The sequence below is a fragment of the Fukomys damarensis genome, unplaced genomic scaffold (genome assembly GCF_012274545.1).
Source record: "Fukomys damarensis isolate Sample0158 unplaced genomic scaffold, DMR_v1.0_HiC HiC_scaffold_16, whole genome shotgun sequence".
In the NCBI taxonomy this organism is placed as follows: domain Eukaryota; kingdom Metazoa; phylum Chordata; class Mammalia; order Rodentia; family Bathyergidae; genus Fukomys; species Fukomys damarensis.
Window position 1 is genome coordinate 62,801,449 of NW_022900928.1, and position 23,659 is coordinate 62,825,107.

The 23,659-nt window shown below is 36.8% G+C and overlaps 1 protein-coding gene across 8 annotated transcripts in view; it reads left to right on the top strand.

The window, feature by feature from the left end:
* The window catches only part of LOC104865731 (NXPE family member 2), a 63,114-nt gene that overhangs the window by 31,733 nt on the left and 7,722 nt on the right, over positions 1–23,659 (top strand). For 7 of the 8 annotated variants that reach the window (XM_010629411.3, XM_010629410.3, XM_010629413.3 and 4 more), the window contains 3 exons: positions 10,482–10,861; positions 11,787–11,892; positions 21,315–22,048. In XM_010629411.3, the coding sequence (XP_010627713.1) occupies positions 10,836–10,861; positions 11,787–11,892; positions 21,315–22,048 (866 nt within the window). In that variant the 5' untranslated portion in view covers positions 10,482–10,835. Of the gene's footprint in view, positions 1–8,523; positions 8,737–10,481; positions 10,862–11,786; positions 11,893–21,314; positions 22,049–23,659 lie in introns of those variants that run through there. The other variant, XM_033764347.1, reaches the window with a different exon arrangement.

Below are 23,659 nucleotides of genomic sequence, written 5' to 3' on the forward strand. Positions count from 1 at the left end.
ATGCTTTGGGAAAGTCATGTTCAACCAGTCAGTATTCAATATATCAGTACTAAAAATGAAGAGTTTTCAAATGGTGTGGTGGCTCACACTTTTAATCCCAGCACCCAGGAGGCTGAGGCCAGAGAACTGCCATGAGTTTGGGGCCAGCCTGGACTACACAGTGAGTTCAAGGATAGCCTGAACTATATAATGAACCCTATCTAAACAAATAAACAAACAAACAAAAAACCCATTAAATAAATAAATAAATGGACAAATAAATAAATAAATGAAGCGTGAAAAATCTGAAGGCCTCAAAGCATGCAGAGAGATCTATGCCTTTTGAAATACTCACACTACTTCTCTGAAGCCCACACAATTAATATCAGATGTCATCAGGATAGTACTTGGACAGCAAGAACTGATTACTGGAGTTAGTGTAGGTGGAGGACAGCTCAGCATGTCAGAAGAATTCATAATCTGGCATTAGAAAAACAGAGTGTGTAGGTGGCAAATGTCCAGTGATAAAGTCAGTCAGAATCCAGGGACTAAGAGGAAGCCTAAGAGTACATAGGCTAGAATTTCCTCCTTGGAGCTGATCTTACATAACACATCTCTAACTAAAGCTACTATTATTATTTGTGTATGGATGTCCTCCAAGTTGCTAAGCTGACCAGGCTGGGCTTGAACTTGCAATTGTTCTGCCTCAGCCTCCCCGACTGCTGGAATTATGAGCATATTCCTTCATATCATGCCCTACTTTGTTTTAAAATGTTTTTATCTGTGGAATTTAAACCAAAAGATACTTCTTTTTCTCCTCTCTTTCCCCTAGAAATGTAAAACTGATATAACTGAAATTCATTGGACTGATGGTCAAGAGACTTGTTCTAGCCTAAATCTTTTGTTTAATAAGCTGTATGTCCTTAAATAATATAATCACTCTGTACTTTATTGCTTCATTTGAAAAAAACAGGCATTGTTTTAACACATAATTTCTAGAGGCCTTAGACACACAAATCACTGGTGTATGGATATAATAAACTTTTATAAGCTTACAGTATCAGCTTGTCTTGAATTTCCTCAGTGCATTTGTGAGTTCCTTATAATTATAGCCTTTGAACTAAATTCTTATTTTAATTATAATGGGCAGAATTACCAAAGGAAGCATTGAACACACCTCTATGTAAACTATGTATATATAATAAAACATACCTACACAATATCATATCCACACCCACAGTGCTCTCAGAAATACAGACACAGAGTTTTTAATATTTAAGAATATGTAAATTCTGACCCTTGGAGAGCATATCCTTATTTATTCTTTAATTCATTCAATAAAACTTTACTGAGCATCTGTTAGTTGGTTCAGTGTTGATTTACCTGTGCTATGATGACCAGATGGTTCAGTGAGTTATCTAAGTATCCAAAACTATTTACATGAAGATCTATATCCTGATTGACAGAAAGTGAAGGAACTTCTGTTCCTTTTGTAGAACTTGAAAGAATCTTTATGAACACTTCTAAGTCATTCTTTTCACTTTACAAATCAGTTAAAAATGAATATAAAAACATTAAGTAGAAAGAATATAAAAACACTGAGTTCCTTATTAAATACAATTGTAGTTAAATAAACTACACACATTTCTTCTAAAATATTGACCTGAAACTAAATTCTGATGTAATACAATTCTAAATGTTAATTCAGTTGGATATCACTCATTAATTAAAACATGTTACAAAACGATGGCCATAAATTCTCTAATACTCCTCCTTCTACAGTGTGGAATCTAATTCCCTTCCCCTTGGGTGGGCTGGGTTTGACCTGCTTCTAATATGTAATGTGGTAGATGTGATGGCACATTAGTCCATCGAAAAGGGATTGCATTTTCCTCACCCTTTCTCTCTTGGAATGCTTATTGAGGGGACGCTAGTTGCCACATAGTGAAGACAGTAAACCAGTACAAGGAGAGTTCCGTATGACAAGGAATGGAGATCTTTTTGCCAATAGCCAGCAAAGAATTAGATTCCCTGACAGTGACAATATAAGCGTACCGTCTTGAGAATGGATCTAGCTCCAGTCAAGCCTTCAGATGACGAATGCATCTCCAGTTACCACCTTCAGAGCAGTAGCATTACAGACCCTGAACCAGAGCTACCCAGGGCAGCTAAGCCAACCCTAAATTCTCAACCATACAAACCATGAGACAATGAATATTTTAAACCTCTAACTTACACAGAAGCAGATAACTACCACAGAGGATACAAAAATAAATATGTGGTTCTTGACTTTAGAAGTACGGTACATGTGTGACTTATTTATTTCACTTAGGAGTATATCCTCAATATGTATCCATTTCCCTATGAATGAATCTACTTTCTCATTCTTTATGGCTGAGTAGTATTCCATTTTATTCTTTATCCAGTCTCCAACTGATGGGCAAATGGGCTATTTCCAAGTTGTAGCCATTGAAAACTGTGCCGCTATAAACATCGGTGTGCATATATCGCTGTGATATGATTCTTTAATTCTTTTGGAAAAAGACCCAGCAGAGGGATGGCTGGGCCAAATGGAATAAATAAGTCACACATGTATAAATACCAAATAGTTTCTCTGGTGTGAAAAACTATAATAGCACATAAGATCCTAATGAGATAATTGACAATGTGAAATAGGAAGAAAAGGGCTAAAGGTGTAGAGAAAGTGGGAAGGGTAGGGGAAAGGTAATAAGGGAAAAGAAAAAAAATAGGAGAAAATGAAAAGATGGAAATAAAGTATTTGTAAATGGGGAGGGGAGGGGGAGGGTGAAGGGAGGGCAGAGGTAAGGGGAAAAAATGAGAAGCAAGACCTGTCATGTAAAAGTACAAGATCCCAATGATGAATGTAACTGTACTGTATACCTAAAATGTACCGATAAACTCAATGAGAGCAAAAAGGTGCAGTACATACACAAAAATAGGCAACCATACAAATTATAATGAATTCTGTGATAAAAAAGGTTGACGCTGTATAGGTATTCAGGGAGGGAATCAGGAAGAAAGATATTCAGAAAGTATTCATAGAAATGATGTTTGACTAACACTAGGCAGGGAAATAGTAATCTTGTTATTAAGTGATTATCTCTCAACTCCAAATTACTTTTCTATATTTAGCTTTGTGATTCTGGAGCTGGGACACTGTGAACTATAGCTAGTTTTTCATTGCAGTCTGCTGTTAAGAGGCATTGTAGACAACTTTAAGGCTGAAGAAAGATGATAAGGTACTGCTCTTCACTGTTTGCTTCCTGTTCCTGTGATAGCCAACCTGGCTCCATTTGTGTATCTGACTCCATTTTTATAAAGTCCAGTGATTATATGTGGTCACCTTCCCCTTTCTCCCACCCTCCAGAGTCCCCTCAGTTAATGCATAGTAGACCATGGCACCCTGTGTGAGCCTGTAACTATGTTATCTTTGTAACCTTTTGGTAGAAAACTCTGCAACTGTTATCTTTACTACCTTCTACAGAAGACTTCTGCTCCTGTGTGACATTTTGTTTTAACTAAACTGTGTGAAACTGCCCCTGACTCACTTGACTTATCAAAGTTCTGCTCCTGTGAAATTTTGCTTGTGTTACCCCTCTCCTGAGCCCTCCCCAAATAGAAGAGCTCTTAAAAGGACCTTGAAAACTGCCTTTCCTTTGTCCAGCCTTTTTGGAATGAGCCACTCTGGAATGCCAGCTATGATAATAAAGGCTTCCATTTAATTCAGAGTGTGGTGCATCTCTGTGGTTCCAACTCGCCTGGCCCTACAACATTCCTTCCTGTTCCTGCTAGAAAGGACCATGTTATTTAGGGTTCTCTAGAGAAACAGCCACAAAGGAAGCTAGGATTTGGTCAAGGCATATGGGGAAAGAGAATAGCAGTGGACATAAACTATAATTCACCTTTATATTTTCTTTGTAAAATATTAATAAATAATTTGTCAGCCTGTGATGGATATTTCGGGTTGGTAAGGTAGAGTAAGAATTCTGGTAAATTTTTTCCCATAAAAACAACGTGATTAAATGATGTAAAAAAACCCAACCATTTCAGAAATCTTGGAAGTAAACAAAAAAATGCAATGAATCAAACAGCATTTATTTAAGAAACAATACTGAAATTGGGTAAAACAAACAAACCAAAAATGAATCACTAATCTTTAAACTTGGAGTTGCTCACATGTCACTTGCAGCTCCACGGAGCAGTACCCATGAGAAATGGTGGCCTCACTGCAGTGGGAATGAAGCTGCTCTGAATTAGTATGTCTCAGTAAATTTCCATGCTCAAACAAAATACTTTAAAGACTTTAGAAATTATCTTCAGGACATACAGAAAATGAATAAACATTTTTAAAGGAAAGTTTCCTTAATTCCCATAAGAAAAACCAGTCCATGTCAATTGAGCCACCTCCAACCTCTGCCCTTCAGCTAGCAGGACAGAAGCTCCACTATGACAGGTGCAATCAAGAGCCCAGGGCTTTCTCTCCTCTCAGTCAAGAGAATCTCTCCAGTAGGGTCAGAGCATCAGCATTCTCATCCTCAACAGTTCTACATGGCAGAAGCTCTATTTTAGCTAAGAATAGCCACGAAGTCCTCAGTTTGTGTAGTCCTCTACACAGCCCCTACTTATAAGCACTACTCCAGATGTGACAGGATGAGGCACTATTCCAGATATGGCTGGCTGAGAAGAAAGGACCCCAACAGCCCCTGACTTTAGCTCCCTGGATAAGAGAGGAAAGCCAAAAAAAAAATGTGTAAAGCCGGGGTGTCACATTAAGATAAATGTGCCACTGTGTCTACCTTCATTTTCAGTTCTGGGACAGCAGAAGTTTTGCACAGGAATAGAGGCAGGGCATAAGATTAGAGTGCTCCAAAGATTTTCCCAAGAGAACTAACTCCTTTGGAGCAGACTGAGGGTAAGTTCAATACTAAACAATAAAGGTAGTAGTTTTAGGCAATTAAGAAGAGACTAGTAACTCCTTGAGTGCATCAAGGGAATCAATAGGCCAGTTCATTTACCAGAGGAAATCACACCAAGAGACACTTAGCAGAGCCCTCTGGAACAAAGGGAACACTGGTAAAACCTCTGTTATCCTAAAATGATTGTGCTTGTGCTCAAGGTGTACCTTCTGAGGAATATCAGAGACTACACATTCTATGGGAAAGAGACTTTACTAAAATAGTCAAGCTTGGCCAGGGATTTACCTCAGTGGTGCCTCCATCTGCCTTACGAGCACAAGGTCCCCAGTTTGATCTCCAGTACAAAAAAAAAAAAAGTTAAGCTAAATTATATTAAACAAATAAGCAAACAACAAAAACATTAAGCCGTATAGAGTAAAGTATATAGTTGCAATAATATGTCAGCTTTCAGCAAAAATTATGAGATTCACAGGAAAGTAATAAATAGGTAAATGTGACCCATAAACAGGAAAAAAGTAGGCAATGTAAGCTGTCTTTGAGAAGCTGAAATCAAACCAAGTCAGACAAAAGCTTCAAGGCAACTGTTAAAACACCTTCAAAGAACTAACGGAAGCCCCACTTGAAAAAGTCATGGATGGTATGATGACAATATTTTCTCAAAAATATTATCAACAAAAAGAAATAGAAAAACATATTTAATATAGAAATTATATTTTTAAAAACTAACCATCTAAGCATATAGGTAGGTGTGCTTCACGGGAGATTTGAACTGACAGCAGAAAAGAATCAGCAAATTTGAAGACAGATCAATAGAGAATATGAAATTTGAAGAACAGAGAGAAAAATTATAAGGAAATAAATAGATCCTCAGAGAAATATAGTAAGTCTTTAATCATATGTAATACGAGAATGGGAAAGAGAAGAGAACCACTGTGCCTGTTCCAATGGGCTGCAGATCAGGGCTGCAGACCTAGCCATGAGGCTCGGTTGCTGACATTGTGATCTTGGGTCAGTTTTGTGGTCCCTCTCTGTATTCTGGGCTCTTTGTCTATTACATGAGGCTGGCAATGTTATGAAAACTTTATTTCCATAAGGTGGGTAAGAGGAGTTGAAGAGGGGAGGGGAATGGAAAAAAAAGAACCAAGATATCTCATGCATAGGTATAAATTCCCTAGGATGAATTAGCATTATCATTATGTGTCGTCATCTACTGTTTGGTATGCAGAGTTCGGTTCGGGAGATCGGACTGTGAGGGTAAGGTGCGGAATCACCAGGCAGACTCCGGGGAGGTTTCTGGGATGTTTCTGCTTTATTTAGGAAATGCACAGGCTTATATAGCTTACATATGGACAACTTTGGGGGAGGAGCATGGGAGGAGCATTTAATTACGTGGCACTTTCTTATAGGTTATGCAGTTCCATACATTAGTGGAGAGCATCGGGAGATATCTTATTGGCTAGACATGGTGGGATGATTTTTCTTGGGAGAGGTGAAGGAGTCCTGGGCTAGGGGCAGAGCTGTAGCCTGTTAGATCCAGTGTCTATGCACTTAGGCGAGCTTGCTCAGGCTTAGCATGGTCTCTGAGCTTGCTCAGGAGGCAGGAGTGCGGTGCACCTGGCCCAGCCAAGCTTGAACTTCTCCTGTAATTATGTATGTATAAAATATAACAATAAAAATTTAAAAACTCCAAGAAAGGAAAAATATTAAAACACCATAGGAGTTAATTATAATTGTACATTTTGAGAGTACAAAGCATTTGTCTTACAATGCTATAGGTGGCTGCAGTAATTATGAAGGGACTAAGAATGCACACATTTGTTAGAGTTTATGGGGACGGTGATTTCACTGACTTTCACAGGGGAGAGAAAGCTTCCAGAATTTAAGGCTATGGCTGTATGTCGTCAAAGTTAAATTAGTATCAGCTTAAAATGGTGTGCTATCACCATAAGATATTTTATGTAAACCTCACGGTAACCACAAAGAAAAAGAATTCAGAAGATTCACAAGAAATAGAGAAAAGAATCAAAGCATGCCTCTACAAAAAAACGATCAAACTAAAGCTGTGTGTGGTGGTGCACATTTGTAATCCTAGCACTGGGAGGCTGAGCTAAGAGTCTTGCTAGTTTGAGACCAACCTTGGCTATATACTGAGGTCAAAGTTCACAGAGGAAGATAGTAAAAGTATATGAGTGTAATGAAGTGACTCTAAAACAGAACACAAGAAACAAAATGGTGGTAGTAAATTCTCATCTATAATTATTTTTAGTGTAAGTGTATTAAATTTTCTAATCAAAAGACAAGAAATGACTGAAAAGCTTGAAGATAAGATCCAATTATATGCTGCCTACAAAAAACATAGATTAGTTCATTGAGAGAGGACAAAAAGGTATCCCATTCTGTGCAAATGATAACCAAAAGAAAGCAAGGGTAACTATGTCATACAAAGTAAACTTGTTAGAATGTGTTATAATGATTATTATAAGGGAAAAGATAAGCATTGCCAAAGATGGGGACAAAAGCAGATCTTATGCATTGTTGTTGGGATTGTAAATTAGTACAGCCTTTATGGAAAGTAGTATGGAGTTTCCTCAAAAAATTAAAATCAGAACTATTATATGATCCCATAATTTTACTTCTAGGCATCTTACTGAAACTGTGCATGTTGATAGTAGCGCAGTTCATCATAGGCAAGTCTCAAAAGTGGCTTCCACATGGGTCGATAGATAAATAGATACAGGAACTATGGTATGTATACACAGTAGGGCACTATTCCACTGCAGTATAAACAAATCTCTAACATTATTCACCCTCACTGAAGCACTGGATCCTCCTGACCCCCATTCCTCTTCTCAACAAGTTCCTAGCAACCACTATTCAATTCTACTTCTATGAATTTGATGCTTTTATGTTCTCACTTATGATATAAATGAGATCATGCAGTATTTGTTTTTCTGTGTTTGGCACATTTCACTCAGCACATGTTATTGTCCAGGTCCATACATATTATTGCAAGTGACAGAATTTCTTTCTTTTTAAAGGGTGAACAACATCCCACCACATATATCACAATTTCTTTATTTATTAATCTGTTGTTGGACACTTAAATTGTTTCTGTATCTTGGCTATTATCCTGCAATGAATGTGGGAATGCAGATATTTCCTAGGAATACTAATTGTATTTCCTTTGGATATATATCTGGTAGTGCAGGTCCTGGAAAAAAAAATGATTCAAAAACAAGGAAGGAGTTGTTTGAACTTGTTTATCTTTTTCTTCATTGGTTTTCTTGGGGTATGAGAGCTTTTTTCTTTCTTTTGTTGCCTGTTACTTTTTTCTTCTTTTTCTTTCACATTTTGGGAGAGGAATAGTGAGTCACTAGTAAGTCCTATTTTTTTCCACACTCACATTTTGTGTGTGAATGCTGAGTCCTGTCCTACTTTTCCTGTGGATGTGATTGATCAATGCTGTCTGCCCTAGAACTGTATTCTCTCCAGCAACTCCCAGTTTAATCTCACTTCAAGTTACTGCTTGGTCCACCTGGCTTTATGTCTGTGGATTTATGGAGTACTGTCCCACACTCAGCTCCAGGAGTCCCTTTTTCCATATACAACAGGTGGTGGCAACCATTCGAGTTAAGGTTTATCTCGGATCACACTGGCAGACCGGAAGGTCAACAGTCCGCTGAGCTCTGTGCTCGAAGTGGGCAATGGGTCGGGGATGGTGTGTGTTAAGCAGTCTGCTGGATTTGATTCCAGAGTGCTCAGACCCAGGGCACTCCGAAACCACACACAAACCTCCTGGCTACTCACCACAGAGAAAAAGGTAACCATGTCCCTCCTAGCCTGAGCTTAAACTTCCCAGGGGATCTGTATTTTATTTATTTATTTTTATTGAGTTTATTGGTACATTGTAGGTATACAGTATAGTTGCATTCATTATTGGGATCTTGCATCTTTACATGACAGGTCTTGCTTCTCATTTTTTCCCCTTGTCCCTGCCCTCCCTTCACCCCCTTCTCCCCTCCCCATTTGCAAACACTTTATTTCCATTTTATTCATTTTCTCCTATTTTTTCTTTTCCCTTATTCCCTTTCCCCTACCCTTCCCACTTTCCCTACACCTTTAGCCCTTTTCTTCCTATTTCACATTGTCAATTATCTCATTAGGATCTTATGTACTATTATATTTCAGGGAATCTGTATTTAACCCAACACTCTCTATCTGTCCCATGTGGATGTCTTCTACACAGTCACTGTGGTAGGTTGACCCCAGAAACCTTAAAGTGTAGTCATTCTTAGCTCAGCCTTAAACAATTAACCAGCTCCCAAAATGGCCCCTGATGAAAACCACTCTCAAATATGGAGGGTGCTGCATTAGGTTTCCTCTCTAACTCTATTCTGCCATGTGGAAAGAGTCACTTTCAGACTAAAATACCATGGTGTTTTTCCAGTTTATAATAACTGTAGGCTTTGGTTTGGGCTAGCACTACTGGACTGGTCTGTTGATTTTCCCTAGAGCTGGTGACTTTCTCATGGCTTACTTTGTTTTAGCAGCGCCAAGACCCCCTCCTCCTTTGGAGCCAAGTTCATTGTTCCACTCTGCTTTGTCCTTTTCTCTGCATTGTTGCTGTAGTTTCCAGTTTTCTTGTTGGATCTTTCTTGACTCCCAGAGTACTAATTTTTTCTTTTCCACTAAATTGTTTTTCTTGTCCTGATTCCAGGTCCTGGAGGGATTGTATTTTGCTGCTGGCCTTTAGCAGCCCCATTTTCATTCAATCTAAATTTAGTCTTTTGCTAGGCTATATAATCTTATGAAACCAATGTTCCATGCAGTCTGTCATTGACCGGAATGATGTCATATGGTGCCTGACTGTAATCTCATAATACTGTGTGTAGCATATGGCAGTGGAGAGGAACATGCCTTATAAGAAGGAGGGAAGAATTCATGGGGTTTGTAGCCCTTTTCTTCTTTTATTAAACTCCTTTGAAAATTATCTAATAAACTTCTCTTAATTTCTAAAATGTGATTGTAGTTACAACATTCACACAGTTATATGGACACTTCTGGAGGAAATGAAATAGAAGAAAACACAATATGATGTATTTACATATGCACATATCTGAGAATACACGAAATACACGTGTATAAGCACATATCTCTATCTCGATATCTGTTGTCTGTGTCTGTATACAGACACATTTAGATCTACAAACCCTTCTGTAGAGCAGTCATATAGAACATGGTTATATAGTAGCAGATCCCCTGGCTGGAAGCTGCTCTGTGACAACTTATTAACTTTAATGACATGACACTAATGTCTACTGAGTTTACTCTTTTGTATTCTCTTTTATTTTATGCAAGTTTTATGCAGTGAGATGTAGACTAGGACTGCTCTCCTTATTATGGCTTTAATTTAAATTGTCATTTTTGGACTGCTCACTGTATGCAATGATTTAAAGCAAGGAAGAGAAGTGTACAAAAAACACTCCCAATACTGAGAAGAACCAGCAATTAATTCTTAGACATTCTAAAGCTATAGACAACAGTTTCTGTTTTCTTTCTTTAAAGTTTTTCAGGTTCTCCATATGCTATCGTGGAAGTGACTGAAAAATCATCACGACAGCCAAACAAAGGTGTGAGCAAGTGAAGTGCACTTTTTCTATAAACATGAAAATCTTCACCCAGAGGTGACTGACCTTACCTTGTCCTTAGAGGTCTGTTCTCTAAAAGCAAGCTCCTGGGTTCTTTCTTCTGGCTCTGTGGGATGAGCAGGAACAGGTCACTGAAAAGCTGACATGCTGTGGCCACGGATAGCATTCCTTTGATCAATGAAGCTTACAGGGAAACTGCAAGCCTGAAATAAATGTAAAGACTACTTTGATCAAGGAGACTCTCTGGACTGCTGTGGGAGAATATAAGCATATGATGGAGAAGACACGCATCCATAGGTGTGTACCTTCCAGTTCTTACTGGCAAAGTTTAATCACAGGAATGGGAGGGAGAACCAAGGACTAAACTGGCGTGTGGCAGCATGATGGGGATACTAAAACAATTTTATTTGGGAGAGTAATATACTTTAAAGTGGAAAACAATGGAATAAAGTACAATAACTAGAAAATATCACAGTGCATTTCATGCAAAAAGTATCATTTCATGAGTGTGCTTTTGCTTCTTCATAGGTCCTGAATTGGAATTTGGGTTTTTATTCCCTTGTAGGTCCAGGCAAAATGTTTGGAGAATGTTGGCATAATTTACATCTTTGCCACATACTTCTGGGGTTCTGAGTATGAAAAGTAAAAGTAAAAATTTGACCACTAGCCCTGAGCTTTTCTATACTATAATATTGCTCTTTTGGGAGCTGTTTATCAACTATTTTGGCACAAGGAGATAAAATCCTGATGTGGAAGCAAGCTGTCTACAAAAATAAATGGGAGATTTATTACTAAGCCTCTGGAGGTAGATAAGACCAGAGGAGGACGCTGACCAACATGTGTGGGTGTGCATGTGTGTGAAATTTAGAGAGTGAGGTTTATTACAGGGCACCAGGATGAAAATATTTCTTCCAGTAAACGACGACCAAAACCTTACTGATCACACTGCATCCTGGATGAGAGAAAAGGCTCAGAAACCTGACATGATTCCAAACCTGAAGAATTAACCTGGAAGGCAGAAACCAGTAATCCTTCAGTTTGCTTTGTTCCCTGCCTCGGGAAAGAACCATGTTCTTGATTTCTAACAGAACATATAAAGGGACTTTCTGAACTGTGGGGGATCGTCACCCTCTTCTGGATGCTACGTAGGGGGAAAACAGAGTACACAGAGCCATATCATGTTGATTGACTGTGAGATTATTTGTCCTATTCTCTCTCCTAGGATACTCACGTTGTTTCCAAATGCCATAGTTCGCAAATTATTGTTCATGCTGATATTTATTTTAGTTTTCTGGCTCATTTACTTGACTTCAAAAGACCACCCAAAGGTAGGCATTATTTTCTTTTTAAGAGTTTCATAGAAAGTGACAGTGTCTTCATTTGAATGTTTCCCTTTATCATGGAAAGAAACAAAAGTTAAAAGTATGTTATCTACCAAAAGACTGGGCCAGAGGCTCTCTGTTCAGCATTAAACCATTTGACAGCATACATGCTATTATTATTTGTTAATGCAGAGGGACTTGAGGATGCCTGTGTGTCACCTGGCACAACTTAGCATCCTGTCTCAAGGTTTTCTCCGTCCCTTGGCACTCGAGATTCTAATCCACTAAATCTCTGTTTCAATTTTCTGCCTTCTTCACAGGGTTTTAAAAAAATTCTTTGTATAGTTCAGTTACTGTTTCTTGGATTTTCACTTATTGCAGTTTTTCTAAACTGATCATGCTTCTACCTTTTCCTCTTCCCATAAACTGAGTAGATCTTTGCTTAGATGTTGTCTTTATTTAATACTAGAAGCAACCCGACGCCAACTTCTTAGCATTCCTTTTACTCTGTTTGACTTCACTTTGTTTTTTGCAACTTCCTACTACATCCTATATAATGTATGACCTACAATGTTCATCGATCACTGTATCTCTTGGCCTAGTATATGGTGACCTCAAGGAGAGCAATGATTTTAGTATGTATTTGCTTGCTGGCATATTTGAAGTGCTGAGAACAATGTCTGGCATGCAGTAGATGCTAAACAAACAACTGGTACAGTTATTTATTGATAATAATTAAAATAAATTAAGTAAAGAAAGACTATTTAGTCATTTATTATAGGTCGTAAGTAATGAGAAGCGGGAAAGTCAGTGAATTTAAGAAAGAGTTGACAGCAAGAGTGATTCACTAAGAGAGGGTAAACAGTGGGGTTAGGCTAACCAGGTGTTACACTCCAGGTTTGTACAAGTACATGGTTGACTATTCCATTTACTGAAGTATATACAAGAGTAGGAAAAATAGCTTTGGAGAACAAAAGATAAATTTATATATTAAAAGTCTAGGTTTGAGATTCTTAAAGTCATCCAAATGAGTGATATTGCTTCAGCATACTGTTGAATATACAGATCTGAGGCTGAAAAACAGTTGGCTTAGAAAAGTAGATTTAGGAGCATTAGAAGACAAATGGCAGTTGAAGGCTTGGAGTCTAAGACATTTCCTTATTTGTGCTGTAGAGTGGGAAGGAAAAGCTGTTAATGATGAAATCTTGTGGACCAGAATAAATACTAGGCTGAAAAGTGAATGGTAAGAGCGAAACTGAGAAAAGTGATGGGAGAGAACTCTCAATATATTTAATTGATAGATTAGGGACCTCAAAGATTTTCTTTCTTCAATATGGGAGACATTTGAATATATCTAAATTCTCATGGAAAAAAGCTAATAAAAGAATGAAGTAGGAAAAGAAAGATGTGGTTACATTTAATTTGAGCAAAAAGTTGATTTGCCCTATGACTACCGTTAAAGGTTTGAGAAGGTTCAAGAACAAAGAGCTATAGGCACTGGAAGATCTGCCTCACAAACACTGAAGTCTACCTGGAGGATGTCAGGACTTTTAGTGTTGATGAAGAAGACCACAAGCCAAGTTCTTCAAAGTCTCTGATAAGGAATGAAAGAAACCAATGGCTGAGAAAATAACAGAGAATGAGAGCATTATGTAATGATTGGTGACATTTGGTCAGATATATCATGCAGAGAAAAAGATCTTAGGGTTTTCTGAAAAGAAAAAGTATAAAGTTTAAAAATACACCTAGCCACACATAAGAGAAATGTGTGAGTACACATATGTATAACACCTTTCTTTTAGTGTGTTTGGGCTGCTCTACAAGAGTACCATAGACTTGGTATTTTATAAACAATGTAAGTTAATTTGTCATATTTCTGGAAGCCGGAAGTTCAAGGTCAAACCCAGAGCCAGGCATGGTGATATATGCCAGTAATTACAGCACTCTAAGAGGCTGAGACAGGAGGATCAGAAGTTTGAGACCAGTCTGGACAACTTAGTGACTTAGCATAATCCTGTCTTAAAATAAAAGATAAAATAAGCTCTTGGATATATCTCAGTGAGAAAGCCCTGAGTTCAACACCCAGTATCCCCCCATCTACACACGCACACACACACACACACACACACACACACACACACACAGACTGAAAGAAAAGGAAAGTCTAGATACAGTTTCTGGTGTCTATGTGTGTGTGTTTTTGTTTTGTTTTTGTTTTGTTTTTTTGGGGGGGTACTGGAGATAGAACTCAGGACCTTGCACTTGAGAGGCAGGTGGCACCACCTGGTAGAAGGGGCAAAGAGCTCTCTGAGGTCTGTTTTATTTTTGGTTTCCCTTTTTGGGGGGGTCTTTAGAGGAGTTGTAATCTCATTTTTGAAGGCTCTTCTTCCCCAAAGGGTCTACTTTCTAATACCTTACCACTGGGGGCGAGGACCTCAATGCTTCAACATATGAATTTTTTGAGATTGGAGGTATAAACATCAATCATAGCAATCTGTGTGTGTGTGTGTGTGTGTGTGTGTGTGTGTGTGTGTGAATAGGCTTTTAAAAGAATAGGAAAATTGAGGTCAGAGTGAAATTGAGCACTCAGTGCTGATCCTGATCCTGCTACTACTAGTGTATTTTAAAGAAAAATCTCCTTTTTGTCTAATATTAACTGTCTTGTACAAACTTTTTTCTTGCTCATATTTATGGCTCATATATTATGTGATTCTGTTACATAGTATTCTTGACATGACAAAAATCATAGACAGAGAAGAAATAAAGAAGAAATAAGAGACTGGTTTCTAGGGGTTAAGGTATAAAAAGGAAGTATGGGGAAATTAATTTTTCTTCACCATATCAGTGTCAATATGAAGTTTATGATTTTACTACAGTTTTGCAAGATGTTATTATCGGGTAAATTGGGCAAAAGGCACATGAGATTTCTCCTTTCTGACAACTGCCTCTAAGTCTACAATTATTTCAGAATAAGGTGTTTAATTTATTTCCTTTACTATATTCTGTTGAAGTTTATATGCATCATTCTCACTATATACGACTGTTATCCAAACAGTATCTACCTTTAGGGTTGAGAACAGAATATGGTACCAGACTTTGTTCAGATAGTCCTACCTTTCATCAGGTACTATAGAGAAGTATGTTAAGGTTTTCTCTCAGGCTGGGAAAAATTTCCATATTTTTGGTTGGAAGACCAAAAGTAGGGATTAAAAGAAAAGAGGGCTGGGGAGATTGTAGTGAAGACCAAGCTCAGGAGAGTCATTTCCTGGGGTGGAATGTAAACTTCAGTTGCACATATGCTGATCTTACCTAAACAGTGTGTCAATGGCTTTGGGACTTGAACTACAGGAAGGGCCACTGCCCAAGTTCCACATTGGCCACTATAGTCATATACATAGAGACTGAGTAAAATGGGCAAGTTCTAAATAGCACAGTAAAGACTGTGAGGACTGAACAGACATGTAGCTAGAGTCCACAGAAGATAGATTTAAACTTGTGGCATTACCCCAGCTAGATGAAATGCTTTGTTAAAAAAAATCTTATCCTTAGCATTTAAACAAGACACAGGCTCTCAAATCATACTATTTGAAATATCTAGAATATGATCTAAAATTATACAGTTTATGAAGAACTAGGAAAATCATGAACTGAGAAAAAAGTAGACAATAGTCACCAATCCTGAGATAACACATATATTGAAGTTATTGAAGACTATCAAACCACTGTTACATTTGTTTTCTATAGATCCTGCAGCAGATTTCCTCAGCTTTGGTGGCTTTAACAATATAAATTTGTTATCTTACATGTCGGGAGGTCAAAATTCCAAAACAGATCTTCCTGGGCTGATATTAAGTGGTTGACAGAATGCAATGTCTTCTGGAGGAAGCTCTAGAGGAGAAAAAAAACAAAACAAAACAAAAAACAAACCTTATTTCCTGGCCCTTTCCAGTTTCTAGACAGTCTGTTTTTCTTGGATCTTCCATCTTGAAAGCTAGCAACATTGGGCTGATTCCTTCTCATGCTGCCATCTCTCTAGCTTTTCCTCTTCTGTTTCTGTCTTTTGAGGATTCTGATTACATTTAGCTCTTAGGATTTTTTGAAATTGCTTTTCTCATCTCTGTTTCACTCATTTCTATAAATTAGAAAAATAATAGTAAAGAATAATAAGCTAGCAGCTAGTTTTATTAAAAATGCAAATAGTTATCTAGACTAAGAGAGAACCAAGACTCAAATATATAAAATCAGAAATTTAAAAAGGTGATACCATGACTGACACCACAGAAATACAAAAGATCGTAAAAGGCCAGCATGAAAAATTATAAGCCAAAAGTTGGATATAGAAGATATAAGCAAATTCCTAGAAATATACAACTTAACAAGTCTGAATCACGCAGAAATATAGAATCTGGTCACAGCAATAATTTAAAAAAACCTCTTTTATCAAGAAAAGCCCATGAGCATATGCCTGTAATTCCAGTACTCTGGGAGACTGAGGACAAAAGGATCACAAGTTTGAGACTAGCCTGGGCCACTTTGCAACTTGTGTCCATTTCAAAATAAAAAATTTTAAAAGGACTGTAAATGAACTCAGTGGAAAGGGACTGGGTTTACTTCCCAGTATCAGAAAAATAATTAAAAAAAAAAACTCAGGACCTGAAGGTTAACAGCTAAATTATACCAAACATTTAAAAAATTAATACGAGCTTTTCTAATTCTTTCAAAAAAGTTGAGAGGAATAAATACGTCCAAACTCATTTTACAAAGCCAGTATTACACTGATTGCAAAGCCTGACAAGTACACTAGAAAAATAGAAAATTATAGGCCAATATCCCCAATGAACATAGATGTAAGAATTCTCAATAAAATACTGGCTAACTAAATTCACCATCACATTAAAAGGATCATTGATCATGATCCAATATGATTTATTCCAGGAATAGTTCAATACACACTAATAAACCAGTCACTCAGTCAATATATACACCACACCAATAGGATGAATGACAAAACCCATGTAATCATATGCACAGACACACAAAATGTTGACAAAATTCAGCATCCTTCCATAACAATAACTCTCAATAAATTGGGTATAGGAAGAATGTACCCCAACATAATAAGGACATATGTGTATGACTAGCCCACAGTTAACCTCATAATTAGGAGTGAAAGTTGAAAGCTTTTATTCTAAGATTACAAATAACTCACAGTTACCCACACCATATCTATTCACCATAGTACTGCAGGTCTTAGCCAGAGCAATTATACAAAAACAAGCAAACAATAAAAAAAATCTGCATTGGAAAGAAAGATACTAAATTGTTTGAAGATGGCCTGACCTTATACGCAGAAAACTGCAAAGACTTCACAAAAGCACCTATTTGAACCAATAAATAATTTGGTAATGTTAAGGGATATAAAGTCAACACACAAATTAGAAACACTTCTATACATTAATAACAAACTATCCAATAAAGGAACCAAAAAATAATCTAGTGTACATTAGCATCAGAACAAATAAATTTCTTAGGAATTAAAGACATATACACTGAAAATGGTAGAACATTAATGAAAGAAATTGAAGACATAAATAAATGGAAAGATATCCATTGTTCATAAAAACTAATATAATTCAAGTGTCCACATTACCCCAAATGAACTACAGATACAATGTAATCCCTATCAAAATTCTAATGACATTTCATAAAAGTAAAAATAGATTCTAAACTATGTATGAAACCATAAAACCCTGAATAACCAAACATAACAAAACTGGAAGCACTACAGTGTCTAATCCCAAATTTGCTACAAATTATAGTAATCAAAATAGTATGGTACTGGCACAAAAACAGTGAAGGACCAATGGAACAGAACAGAAAGCCCTGACAGGATAAATCCATACACATATGGTCAATTGATCTTTATGAAGATGCCAAGTACATAAATGAGGAAAGGATAGTCTTTTTAATAAATGATGTTGGAAAAAGTGGTAATCCACATACAGAAAGGTAAGTGGACCCTTATCTCACACCATGTAAAAAAATAAACTCAAAGTGGATTAAAGACTTAAATGTAGTCTAAAATAGTGAAATACTAGAAGAAAATACATTTTATTAACAAGAAAAAGTGTCTTAACAAAGAAATTTTGGCAAAGATTTTTGGCTTTTGATCCCAAAAAGATAAGATGTTGAAGCAAAATAAGACAAATGGGATTTCATCAAAAAACTTCTGTACAGCCAAGAAAATAATCAACATAATGAAGAGACAACCTTTGGAAAGGGAGAAATATTTGAATATGGAGTTAATAATTAAAATATATGAGAAACTCAAAACATAAGAAATACAATAGTCTATCAGAAAATAAAACTTTTAAAACATTAATAAAATAAATATTAATAAATGAATGGAAAGATATCCATGTCCACAGAGTTGCATAGATAGTTGAATAGTAAAAGAATCATATCACAGTGACATATTCACACCCATTTTATAGAGGCACAGTTTGTAATAGCTAAAACTTGGAAACAGTCCATTTGCCCATCAACTGGTGTCTGGATAAAGAAGATGTGGTTTTTAAAATATAATATGTAGTACTACTCAGCCATAAAGATCGAGAAACTGGAGACATTTATAGCTAAATGGATGCACATTGAGGGCATACTCTTTTTTTTTTTTTTGGTATAGAGGATCAAACTCAAGCTCTAGTGCTTGCAAGGCAGTTGGTGGAACCACTGCGCCAAATCCCTGGCCCAAGGGCATAATCTTAAGTGAAATAAATAGTACACTCTGGTGTGAGAAACTGTTTTTACAGCATTATTCACAGTAATCATGAAGGAATGAATGGACAAAGAAAATGTGTTGCACACAAATTTTAATACTAGTTACCCTTAAGAAAATGAAATCCTGTCATTTGTAACAACATGAATGAAACTGGAGTACCTGCCAAGTGAAATAAGCCAGATCATCAAAGCAAGCACTGTGCTACATGATATCGCTTATACAGCATATGGAATCTAAAAAAGCTGAATGCAGAAGCAAAAAGTAGGATGGTTATTACCGGGGGGTAGAGGTGGGTTATTGAGAAGGATGGGAGGATGTTGGTCACAGTGTACAAAGTTTCAGTTAGACAGGGTGAATAAGCTCTGGAGGTCTATTATACAGCATGGTGTCTACCATTAATTAATAATAATGTACTACATACTTAAAAATTGGTAAGGGAGTAGATTTTAAATGCACCCTCAAATGATTGCTAGGTGAGGTGAGAGATATATTAACTTGATTTAATTATGTCACAATGTATATATATGTCAAAACATCACATTATATACCATAACTATATATAATTTTGCCAATTAAAGAACAAATGAATTATTAAAAGAAAAACCTTTATCACCACAAACAGAAATTCTGCTACCATTAAGCAGTAACTCCCTATTCTCCTCTCTCTGAGAAGATTCTTACTGTTCCTGGCAAATAGTTACAAACTCTTATGTACTCATGGAGCTTGTATATCTGTTAGATTACACACTTTTGGTGAGATAAATTTACATGCTATTTCTCTCTTGAAATTGGACTAAGAGTATAGTTTTATTAGCTGCAAATGCACTTGTGTGTTTTTCTTTTTTAATTTATTGGTGATAACTCTTATGTAAAGAACATTTAGAAAATGAAAGTAGAGAATATTCTAAGATGAGAAGCAATAAAAGTAAATCACAAAATTATTTTTCAATGCTTCAACTATAAATGGTTCCAGTTAATTAATTAGTTAATTAATTAATTTTTGTAGAGCTGTAATTGAACTCAGAGCTTTTATACTGAGCTACGTCCCCAGCTCTTCCCCCTTCCTTCCTTCCTCTTTCCTTCTTTCCTTTTTCCTCCCCTCTTATTTTTAAATTTTGTAGCTGGATTCCTTTGCTTCCCAGAGGGCTGGAATTATAGGCTTGTATAACCACACCCAGTTTAAGTTCTTTTAAAATGTCAAGTAATGAAATGGTAAAAATATTTTTACGCTAAACTGAGAGATTAAATGTTAAGATGACTATTATATGAAAATCTAATATCAACTGGGAAATGAAACTATCAAAGGCTAGATAAAAAATCAGACAAAAGAAAGAGGCATTTCAGAAAAAGAAATATACAAGTATTTGAAGGAAAATAAAGTAGAAACACTGAAATGAGAATAAATATAATTAATAAATAATCAGCTCCCACTTTCACTTGTGAAATTTGAAAATACTTTCATTGACAATGTTGTATAATTTTATAAAAAATATTTCAATTGATGAATTTTGTAAAGGAGATTTAGTCAACTGAGATATCCAATGAATATTCCTTTCTCCTGGTAAGCAGGCAGCTATTAATGTCATCAATCAAAAGGTGAATTTCTGTGAATCTTTCATTGATATAGCTACCTAATTATTAGAATATGATATGTATTATATTACAAAATTATTTTGACATAATTAAATATCTTACTGCAGAAAAACCTTTTTTTGTTTCAATTTTCTTTTTTGAGACAAGGTCCCACTATGTAGTATAAGCTGGCCTTGAACTTATTATATAGCCCAGTCTGACCTTGAATTTGTGTCGATCCTCCTGCCTCAGCCTCCTGAGTGCTGGGATTACAAGTGTTCATCACTATTTCCAGCTGTTCCAGAAAAATTTTTGACAATTGTTATGATGCAGGAAATAATATATTTGGACTTCAAGCTTTTCTGTACAAATATTAAATAGCAGTTGGCTATCAGAAAATGAAGCAAAACCAAAACAAACAAGACATCTGGTGTAATGGCACAGGCCTGCACTCCCTGGGTTCTGGGAGGTCCATTGGTTAAATGTGCTTCTATGATATGACTGTGATAGGACATGAACAGATTTTAGATTGATGAAAGTACTCCTCCAGTTACTCCATTGTGCATCTATTAGTTACTCCTCAGTTACTCCATCTATCGTATATGATAGAACTTATTGTCAGGTGAATAAGCATTTTATTTGAGCAAATCTTTCTTTATACTCTAGGTAAGAAACATTATTTATAACCATTATATATTGCTACAGCATCCAGAGAGACACTACTCAGTTTCCCATGTTGTTTAATATGGGTATACAATCTTTATTAAAAAGGGGATAATTTAAAAATTCAGTAAGAAAATAATCACATGTTTATTATATCTAGTAAATTGTTTTAGTCAATGACAATCCAAAGAAATCATCTTCTGACAGTAAAGAAGTTACACTATATAGAAATTAATTTCTATAGATCCATAAGTGAAACCTAGTTACAATTTATTTCCAATAACTTCAAGCTTACATATATAAAGTGAACCATATTAATTTATATTGAAAAACAAGCTATTATCTGCTGTGAATATATATACATATATATATTATATACAATAAATGTATCCTTTTCCTTTCAATATTTCAGTTCATGTTCCACTTGAGAAACTCCATCACCCTGAAATCATGGAGCCTCTTCGAAAAATTTCCACACTCTGAAACGTTTCAGAACTCAACAGTTTCACCAACAGAAATTGAACTGACAATCAGGGAGATCCTGGAGAAAATGGATCAGCTGATCCCAGCCAGACCCTTTACCCATTTGAATGCCACCAGTAGTGCTGCACACAGCGTGGCCACCATCCTCAACCCTCAAGACACATACTGCAGTGGGGACCAGCTGGATGTCTTTCTGGAGGTGAGGGATCACCTGGGACACAGGAAGGAATATGGTGGGGACTTCCTGAGAGCCAGGATGTCCTCCCCATCCCTGAAGGCTGGTGCATCAGGAAAGGTGACAGACTTCAACAATGGCACCTACCTTGTCAGCTTCATTCTGTTCTGGGAGGGCCAGGTCTCCCTGTCTGTCCTGCTCATGCACCCCAGTGAAGGGGCATCAGCTCTCTGGAGGGCAAGGAACCAAGGCTATGACAGGGTGATCTTCATGGGCCGGTTTTTAAATGGCACTTCCCAAGTCCTCTCTGAATGTGGCCTGACGCTCAACTCAAGTGCTAAGCTGTGCCAATACCTGGATGCTCGAGACCAAGAAGCCTTCTACTGTGTGAAGCCTCCACACATTCCCTGTGAGGCTCTGACCCACATGAGCACGAGAAACAGAGGCATTTCCTATCTTAGCAAGGAAGAATGGAGACTTCTCCAAAGGTAAACCTGCCTTCAAATACAGTAAGAACAACAGGAAGGTAGACTTTGAATCATACTAAACTCTAATCAAGCTGTCTTATGTCAACTAATGTTGACTGAATTAAAATTACCAGTCAGCTCATCTAGTATTATGCTCACAAGACCCACGAGGGCCTTTGTGAAAAGGAATATAACCAATGAAGTTCTGTACATAGTATGTACATTTTGCTTTTCGACATTGTTTGTAATACTCCAAATTCAGTAATTTTTATTTAAAAAATTTAATTAATTATTTATTTATTTATTTATTTTTGCAGTACTGGGGATCAAACTCTGGACCTTGTGCTTGCCAGGCAGGTGTGGTACCACTGAACTATATCCCAGGCCACAAAATTCAGTAATTTTTATAAATCTGCATTTAGTATAATGTACTACATGGAATACTAATACTACCAGTATTATTAGGGGCTATGCCAGAGAAGTGAATAGTGTCATTATTCAGTTTACTTTACCCTTTAATTCCATGAATCATGAAATTCATACATTGCCAGCTACAGTCTATCGATCCCAGTTACCTCTATCTTTGAATAAGCTATCATCACACCTCAAACTATGTGACAATCTCCGCAGCTGTTTTCTTTCAAGCTATTCTCTACACTGCATCTAAACTCATGTTTCTGAAATGCAAATGTGCTTTTTAAGAACCATGAGTGGGGGAGGCAGGGCTTCAGCGGGCATCTGTGGGTATCAGGAAGCTTTGAGGGCCAACAACATGTCTCACAGGCCCATCACGTGACACCAAGAAGGTTCTCAATAACTGCTGAATGAACGAGTAAATGGCATGCAAAATGAGATAGTGATTAAATCAGATTCTTTGCAGCAGGATGTCTCAGAAACTTTAATACTTTCAAACAGGGAAAAAATATTTTTTGATCTTCTTTGACTGGAGAATGCTTACTTTATGGGTCATTTAAGAGACTTTGGTTCCACAGATTGGGAAATGATGCTATACACATGCCTTAGTTTTCTGGCATACATTCAGAAGAGCAAATTGGATAGAATAGTATCCTGTAAATTCAAGTTCAAATTCAATTCAAACATTACAATGAGAGGGAAGAGGGCACACATGATCCTACATCTCTATAGAATTTCCCTTCTACTCTTGCCTTAACTTCACTTTTTGATTTTATCATCAAAATATGTAAATATCCCTTATCCTATGGCTTGGCCAAAAGATACTGAGCTTTTTCAAATAAAATTTTTATTAATAAACACAGGAAAAATGATCATGGAGACATAGAAAAGCATTTCGATTTTAAAGAGTTCAGAATTGTGTCTCAGCTCTCAGGTGGAGGACATTTGTGCCAATTTCTTACTTTCTGTTGACCACATTGCCATCCCTCTAGAGTTGGTCTTCACTGAGGCCTGGCTAGGAGGAAGTGTTTGGCACAGTCTCCCAAATGTGTTAGGAAATCCAAAGTTGCTGGTGTGGCAGATCTTCATATATTTAAAATCCTAATCATATTTCTCAAAGGGGCTGTACTTATGGCATTAATGTGTTTTACTTCCCAAATAGACACATTTCCTTCTCAGATCCCTTACTTTATTCAAACTGTAAAATTTTTTTCCCCA